This window comes from Fukomys damarensis, unplaced genomic scaffold, assembly GCF_012274545.1.
Source record: "Fukomys damarensis isolate Sample0158 unplaced genomic scaffold, DMR_v1.0_HiC HiC_scaffold_2, whole genome shotgun sequence".
In the NCBI taxonomy this organism is placed as follows: domain Eukaryota; kingdom Metazoa; phylum Chordata; class Mammalia; order Rodentia; family Bathyergidae; genus Fukomys; species Fukomys damarensis.
The window spans coordinates 61,950,914-61,960,295 of NW_022900914.1; the positions used below are offsets into that span (position 1 = coordinate 61,950,914).

A 9,382-nucleotide genomic window follows, 5' to 3' on the forward strand; every position below is an offset into this window, starting at 1 on the left:
CTTCATGTCTCTTGTTAAAATTGGCACCAAATAATTACATGGAATTATCTAGGAAGTCAGAGGGCAGACACCTACCTACTTGGCAGGCACAACTTTCTGTCTCATTCTATGAGTGCCTTTTTGGTGGTCTAATAAGCCACCAAGCTCTCCTGCCTTCAAGTAGTGCAGATTGATGACCTCAAAGTTCTGGACCTATATATTTTCACTGAACTTAAATGCAGAAATCAGGAGCATTGTGTTCCTTGTAGATTCTCCAAAGAATCTGATTTCCTGACTAGCATAATATTACTATGTTCGACATTCCATGGACCCATTCCACAGTCACTCTGATATCAACTTTCCATTGTCATGCCTTCTATGGTTGTGATTGTTCCATTCACTATTACGTGAACCCTTGAATTTGCATTGGGCTGATCATGTTAAGTTCTTTCACTCTCAAACGTCCTAGACTAGCAACACTGACTATTCCCTCCATTCTGATAAAAGTTGTGTATTTTACATTTAGATCAATGTATTCAGACTCCTATGTCTCATCCTATCGAAATATCTTCTGAAAATTGAAGATTTAAATATAAGACCTGATAAATTAAATCTAATACAAGAAAGCATAGAAGAAACTGAAACAGGCCATGATTCTATGAAGAGGACACAAATAATTCAGGAGACAAAAGCAAGACTAGACAAAAGTTATTACAACAAATTATGTGGTTGCTCCACAGCAGCAGGAAACGATGAGCAGAGTGAAGACACAATCTACAGAAGAACTGTGCCAGCTATTCGTCTGCAGATTGATATCCAGAATACAGGGGAAAGCAAGAAATTGAGCAAATGCACAAGTAATCTATTAAAAAATGGCAAATGATCTCATGGGAAGAAATGTAAATGATTAGTACAATATATGACAAATGTTCATGCTTTGTCATCCGAAAAATGCAAATTGAAAATATATGGATATTTCACTTCAAATTAGTAAGAATGCTGCTATGAAAAGCAAAATAAAAGTGCCGTTGATGACATCAAGTACTAGGAATCTCTATGGGATGTTATGTGGATGTAAATTAGTAAATCTGTTTTGGAAGATAGTGTGCAGGATCCTTGACAAACTAGTAATAGAGCCACTGTGAGATCCAGCTGTACCACTTCTGAGTGTAAACCCAGAGGAAAGGAAGACAGCACACAAGACACATTCCTACATTCTCATATTTTTGTGGTAATGTTCACCCCACTCACCGCTAAAGAGTCAGAGAGTACATGGCAGAGGGAAGCACCCAGGACCAGCCCATCATGGAAGGTGTGCTATGCTGGCCTCTTCCCAGGGCCTCCATCTTCACCTGCTCTCCAGAAAGCTGCAGGTTCCAGAAGAGCTGCACCTGAGTCCCTGGGACATACTGGCAGGGGTTGCACCTCAGGGAAGAGTCCCAGCAGGCATACACTTGGGAGGCCTTGTTGAAAGAATGGAGTTTCAGTGCCTGGCCTAATGTGTAGGTCATGCTTAACCTAATGGGATTCCTACAACTGGAGGGGGAAAGAGAGATTTTGGAGTGCTTTCCAGGTTTGACAGCACTGCTCAGCCTTGCATGATGATTAACTTTAAGAAATATTAACAGATGGAGGAAAAGCAGAGGGAACATGTTGGATGGAGCCTGAAGCAAATAATAATGTGAATCCTTTTAGTCCTTTAGTACAGCAGTGAGCTGTAGTATTGAATAATGTGGGATTTCTGAGGGAAATGCACACCAAAGGAACACCTCATTATTCCTATGCATCTACTGTAGATTAGTTCACACTAAACAGAGAGTAACAGTGGCCTAAGCCCATCACAAATGATTTTGCATAAATCTAAGGTGGTCCCAAGGAGTACTCTATTTATTTAAAAAAATAATTTTGTAGCCACAGAAATATCGTAAGTAGCACATGACATATTTTCCTGGATCTAACAGGAACATTTGCTAGCAAGTTGAAGCCAAAGTGGCAGTAATTTATTATGTATTGTTTCTAAACAAGGATATTCTACACAGTCTTATTATATCCATGAAATTATCTACCTAAGTAAGCCTAGTTCCATTTTGAATGCTGACAATTTCCCACATGCTCTCTGTAATGAAGTTTCTCTCAGAAGTAACACATTTTGAGGAAGTAAATTCTGGGCTCTCCTGCTCTGACCTGGGCCACCTGAGGACCTGGGCCAGTGCTGAGTTACTGAGATGAGACAGCTGTGCAGCTGGGCCTCACTCTGCCCAGCTCCTGCTGATTTGCATGTCCCCAGAGCACAGACTTTAATAGGCTGCTAACACCCTGTGCAAGAATCGGTCCAAGTCAGGACACAGCATGGACATGAGGGTCCCCGCTCAGCTCCTGGGGCTCCTGCTGCTCTGGCTCCCAGGTAAAGTAGGACAGCGCTGTGTTGCACATGGTGGTCTGTGCTGACTCTGCAGGGAAACCTTCTCACCTCACTAATCTGACAGATTTCTGTTTTTATGTTTTCCATGTCAGGTTCCAGATGTGACATCCAGATGACCCAGTCTCCATCCTCACATTCTGCATCCATAGGAGACACAGTCAGCATCAAGTGCAAGGCCAGTCAGAGCATAAGTAGTTATTTAGCCTGGTATCAGCAGAAACCAGGGAAAGCTCCTAAACTCCTGATCTATGATGCAAGCAGTTTGGAATCTGGGATCCCACCGAGGTTCAGTGGCAGTGGATCTGGGACAGATTTCACTCTCACCATCAGCAGTGTGGAGGCTGAAGATGCTGGAACTTACTACTGTCAACATGGTTATAGTAACCCTCCCACAGTGATACAAGCCATGACATAAACCACCCAGGGAAGCAGAAGTGTGAGCCTTGGCTGCCCCAGCTGCTCCTTCTGATGCCTTCAGCTGCTGAGAGTATTACTGTTACAGGTATTCTTTGAGGGACACTGGGTTCCATAACTTTGTCTTCATGCTCTGGCCCAGTTCCACAGACATTATCTTCCTGATTAAAGGGCTTACACTGAAACACTCAGTTTTCCTCAAGTGTCAGGTTTCTTGCAGCAAATAAGAACTTACAGAGGAATTTCCAATTACACTTTACTTTAATGAAGTGATCTGGTATCATTAGGGCTGTGATACTTGTAAAAATTTATTCTACAGATAGGAAATTCTCTGGTCTTTCCCAGTAAATACTGAGTGAATCTGTTACTGAAAGTACTGGTCCCCAAACATGTGGTCCTCACACTTGTCTTCGGAAGCTCAGGTTTGGGCACTACTGCCCACAGCTGCCTCTCTCAATAAATTTGTGGCTATTGGTGACTACTGAATCTTCCATTTCTGATTTCTACAATCATGGGAGGACTTCTAATTTAGCAGTGCTGGATCATGAGGGCTTTATTTGGAATTACAGCAAAACTTTCATTCATAGATACTGCTGTTTGCAAGAAAAGAGATTGGGAAAGTTCTGCTTCCTTTTGCAAATTCCCCATCAGGAGACAAACATGACCATGGCCACTTTCCCCACACAAACACAAAAAACAAATATTTTACTCCAAATAATTAAAAGAAATGAAATTCGTAAGTCAAAGCATCATTATTTACAGAAAAGCATCTAAGGAAAAGGGATTCTGAGAAACAAGCCTCCCAACTGATGGTGAGCTTGTAATGAAACAGTGACCCAGTATGGTCACTGTCACTCAAACGCTCAGATTTCTCCAGGTATAGGATACAGCCCAATACAGGGCATGTGTTTTCAAGTATTATTAGCAAATGTGTTGTCACAGATAAAAACTTCATGAAAATGTATTGCAAAGAAAAAATGAAAAGTTACAGAATTTATTTAACACTACTGTATTAATGAACAAATGGATACACTTATTCAAGATTCCTAATTTCAGTTGACATCTTTCTTTTCCTCAAGTCAAAAGACTGCTTTTCAAAATCCTTCCAGGATCCAGAAGTGTCATTTATACTGCAGGTTAAGTAGCAAGATTGCAGGCTGTATTTTACAGCTACTGATTAGGCCCTGCATGATAAAAGGCTCTGTTCATGGTTAGGAAGCTCTGTTTCAGGGGCATTTACTTTATCATGGAAAACATACTTTTAGACAGTCAAGTTCTCCTGTGTTCAATACTAAGGTGCAAAAATTCAATTTCCATAAAGAATATTTCAAAAATTTTCAACATGCCTCATTATCTTAACAAAGAAAAACAAATCAAAATGATTGTAATTTTCATACTTTGGATAACTGAATCCCAACTTTCAGTCCTTTTCTCATATACACCATCTATGGTGTGTGAAAAATGTTAAAGTGGGAGACATAGGCAGGTGCTATTTGAGAAAGAATACAGGATCCCATGTTCAGAGAGTGAAATCTCATGACTCTTCTCTGTGGAGACAGCTCCTTCCCAGAAGATGCAGGTCCAGCTTTGGTTGTGTCCTTCCTTCTGTCATGGTGTCTCAGTAACTTTTTGTCATTGTGATATGGTATCAAAAACCCATGACTAAAAGGAGGAGATGTTTATTTAGGCTCATGTTTTAGGAGTTTCAGCCCATAGTTGGCTGGTTCCAAGGCAGAAATGGCATGGGATGTGGCTCATAGAAAACAGCTGCAGAAATCATTGTGCTCAGGGAGGAGAGAAAGAGAGAGTTCTAGGTTATGGACCTCATGAATCCTCTTCATACTGAGCCTGACCTCCTAACAGGAGAGTCAGCTGCATTCCTAATAACACCACCATGAGCCATCCACTTCCAAGCACATGAGACTCTGGAGACAGTTTTCAATGATGACATAACAGGGTCTGTAAGGAAGTGGGCTGATTAGAGATCATAGTTGGAGGAGAAAGAGAGGGAGGAACATGTTTAGTGTATGTATACACAAAAATAGTACTTTAATGGCTAAGTTGACACAGTGATGATTAGCACACTCTCAAGTATTATTTCATGGGTGAAAAAAGCCTTTGCAGGTGTTAAATAAGAGTGTTTATATCAGAGTAAAGATTGTCCTGTGTATACCACTTGGCCCCTCATGCAATTTCAGATGTCCTGAGAATAGAAAGACTTTTAGAGATTTAACACACAGTTGAACTGCAAGGTCTTCTCTGAATGATCATCTGCCTCAGTTCATCCCTAGGTACATGATGAGAGCAGCTCACATTTTGAAGTCTGTGAATGATTGATTCGATTGGGAAATATATGATATGATAAATGGAGCATATGTCCAGAATTTTTACTAATGAAGGGATCAATGAAAACCAAGAACCCTGTATGATGCAGCGCTTCCCCATGAACCAGGCACAGTGGTCTAAGCACATAAATTATCCCTCCTGAGGTGAAGGTTGGCTGTGTAGAGGTGATAGAAAGAGCGGAGTCCGCATTATCACCCCAATCTCCTCTGGATCCTGAAGTAATAACAGAAAGTGTGATATTAAGAACAAACATGGAAGCATTGTTCATGATTTTCTTGATTTTAAATTAATTAGTTCAGTTTATGACATTTGGTGTTTGTCAGTTTATCTGTATTTCCATTCAGAAAAGAACAGAATTTGTAAGTGACATAGAAAATTTATACCACTCTCTCCTTCATATTCCAAAGATCCAGCTGGAATCTCCTGCTTTGTCAGTTATTGGAAGAGTATTTGATTTATTTCTATTTTTCTACTATGTATGTAATGCTAAGACTGTCATCAGTGGCACAGGTATTAATGGCTTTTCGCTGGGATGTAGCTGAGGCACCCATGGGACACAGACCCGAGGTGCAAGTTGTTTTCCTGAAATATCCACAATTTTCTTCTTCCAGAGATGCAGAAAACCTGCTGTGCTGCTTCCCAGACAAGCAACACATGGGTGCCGCTGGACCACCTGAACCAGCAGGTTTGTGTTCAGGACAGCACCACTGTGGGAGAAATACACGTAGATTAGTGGAGTAATAAACTTTAATATCCTCAGAGGCCATGATGAAGATATTAAATGTGAAATCTGTCTCTGACTCACTGCCATTGAACCTCTCTGAGACTCTAGAGTCCCACTTTGATATCTTATGAATCTGGTGATAAGAATGGACTGGCTTATTGGAAAGCAAATTGGAATCGAAATATGTATCACCTGCAGGAGTCTCTGACTTGACCTGGAGACAGATGGTGGTCAGCTTTGCAGGAATGATGGACAGGGAGAGTGTAGTGTGAATCATCACAATATCCCCGATGGATCCTAAGGTAATATCCAGGAAGTTTCCGTTATCCTAATAATTTTTCTTTTTTAGATTGTTTCAGGCTTCCTTAGTTTTGGGATTTTGATTCATCAGACAAAGGTATTCCAATTTTTAGAGATTTGCAAGCCACCCAGTGCCCTTTAGAATTTCCCTATACAATCTATCTCTACGTGACAGTTGAACCCAGGTTGCGGCTCATTCTGAAATCTTTGTCACATCCTGGGGGATGAGACTTGCACATCAGACATGTGCACAGAACATGCTCAGAAAGCTGTGGGTCCCCAGAGCTCCCTGTCCTCCCTCACTTCCTGCCTCTCTTCTCTTTGTTCACCAGGGCTCTAGAACATGGGCAACCCTGAGCTAGCAACTGAGCAGGGAGCCTCACTGTGAGAAGCTTAAATGAGGAGATCTGAGCAGCTAAGGCAGGGAGAGACCTGACCTCAGATGTACCAGGGAAGATTTTCCCTAGGGCACACTACAAATTCCCTTGGTTAGTGACATAGGATAAGTCAATACCAGGAGTATAGTCCTCTCATGTGAGTCAAGTAATATGAAATGAGAGAAAGAATCAACTGTCACTTCACAAGTATTGATCATCAGAGTTTTCTATCATCAAAATTATGGAGTGGAATTAGTCAAGTATTTCTGGCATCTGTTGTTACCAAAGTGACTGACAGGATGCTAGGAACAGGGTTAGACATGATCTTTTCCCAGACTCAGTGATCAAGCTCCAAAACAGTGTTCTCTTTCAAAGTATTGCGAGGTGAAAAAAATTTGTCTTTTTCTTCTACAGAGAGCACTACATAGTAAACAGGAACTTCTTGCTAACTATTTTTAAAACTACTACACTGTTATGCTTATCTCTTTCTGTACACATGAGATTAACCAAACATTTCTTAGGAACTCGTTTGATCTCATTGCCCAGAGTGAGCAAAGCATACTTTTATGTTCATGCTTTTCTAATCAATATAGAAAAATCCTTCCCAAGTTTCCTCTTTCTTGCCATCAGTATTGGGCCACTACTCTCATGGGTCACAAACCAAAACATATTCCATATATTAGAGGATCCAGAATGAGCTAAGTCTTGTAAAGTCTCAGTGTAACTTGAACCTAGGATTGATATCCTCCTGGCCTCCTTCAGAGATGGTCTTCACTGATGGTTTCTGTGGGAAAGGGTGGTGATTCAGAGCTGCTGAGGAACATTCATTCTAGACTTCTTGCCTCCTAAGCTTTGACGAGTTATACTTGTATTGTTTTCAGTCAACACATTTGTAATAATTTTTATGATAGCCCAAGGAATCTAACACATCCACTCTATAAGAAGCCACTTGCACATTGTGGGAAAATGAGCAAGTGACTAGTTTTTAATTCAGAAATGAAATGTTGTAGCTTTTTAACCTTGTTTCTATATGCACTTTAAACACTGAGAATGTTAGGAACAAGTGGTAGAGAAGGTCTTCTCCTGTACCTCATGAGTAGACTGCATAAACGGATTCAGGTCAAGAGAACTTGGCAGGTAGAAAAACCTGCTTCATCCAGAGAGAAGCAGACATGTTTACATGTCTGGTTTTCGCAGATACTTAACACCCAGCTGAACTTGAACAACCAATAGTAAGGGAAATGAAAGAAAATGACATTGAGATCCTTGAAGCATAGACAAAGCCAGATTACAAATTTAAACAAAGAGCTAGAGGGTATGGCACCATGTTATGAATGAATGTAGACACTTCTACTCCTTGTTTTTTGTTTTTTTTTTGTCCTTGGAAATTAGGAACTTCTTCAATTCACATACTATCATTCTCTCTCTCTCTCTCTCTCTCTCTCTCATATAATGGTATCCTGGTATTCATATGTAATTTTTGAATTGGACTACAATAATTTAATTCAATAATATTTTAAGTATAAAATATTGTAAAATTATTTAAGGAAAATATAGGGTAAAATCAAATTGATTAAATGGAAAAATTAAAACCTTTGAACGCGCCAACAGCATTCTGGCTTACTGCAAATTTCTGGTTAAAATCAAATTGATTAAATGGAAAAATTAAAACCAGTTTGAACGCCAACAGCATTCTGGCTTACTGCTAAAATTTCTGGATAAATTAAACAATTTTTATTGGTATGTAGTGCACCAATTTCATTTATACCCAGCTGATTAATCCCATTTTAATATTTTAGCTTCTTATGCTTTGAATTTAATATCTTATAATTATAGTTTATTCTGAATTATAATACACTTGTAAGTTATTTTCCTAAAAATATTGTGATGATTGCTAGTCTGATACCTAGAAATAACACTTTGCTGTATAATTTCTATTATTTTTCATTCATGCCCAAATTACCTACTTGCTTTAAGGTATCATGAATCTGAATTATTAGTTTGCCTACCATCCAAAAGTTACTTGTAAAATTTCTTGGGGAATTAGCATGCAAGTTTGTTCCTTCAGGGAAGTTTTAACTTGGGTAACTTATAATCAGAAATTCTATCTTAAATTAATTTGTGATTGTTGATTTCTATGTTTTTGGAGTAAAATAATCTTCGGCACTGAGGCTCTGCATACTTTACTTCCAAATTAAATGTTACCTTGTTTTTCTCTCTCCATTTTCAGGTTTACTTGGAGCACTCTTCAGTTCCTGGTTGTTGTGGAAAGGAGAGTTTTATGCTTGTCTTTTTTTTTTTTTTTTTGGCACTGATGATTTAACTTGGGTCATTGTGCTTGCAAGGCAGACCACTGAACACCTGAGCTAAATCCCCAGTCCTGCTTTTTCTTTTTGCCTCTGTTTGATTTCCAGTTACATGTAGCCCTTCTCTCCCCCAGCTTACACCAGGGCCCCACAGGATTCCTCAGCGTGAATTCTGGGTCTGTCACCTGGCTCTGTGGCCCATGCACAGGGTAGAAACTGAAGCTCAGGTGTTTGCTGTGTTCTTCATGGCATATGGCTTTAGAAACAGACATCATTTTGGTCATAGAAAATGCAAATTTGGGCCTCTCTGAGCCACCTGGCTCCGGGAGTGCCGTCTGGCCAGACTAATAAAGGTCTCTTTACCATCTAGGCTGGTGTGTTCCTTCCTGGGTTTCTCGGTTCTCTGTCGTGTTCCCGGAGCCTCGCTGGGTGTTAGGGCCCAGCATCGTGGAGGCCTTTCGGCTGTTCACGCTCCGTGGAGTGGAAGTGAGACTTTAGGTCTTACATATTGGAG

At 40.1% G+C, this 9,382-nt stretch overlaps 1 gene segment (V, D, J or C); it reads left to right on the plus strand.

The window, feature by feature from the left end:
* The first annotated feature begins 2,310 nt into the window (after window positions 1-2,310).
* Window positions 2,311-2,816, plus strand: LOC104860361. The segment is given in 2 exon segments: window positions 2,311-2,383; window positions 2,494-2,816. Coding segments are annotated over 2 exon segments (378 nt in total).
* Window positions 2,817-9,382: the final 6,566 nt, after the last annotated feature.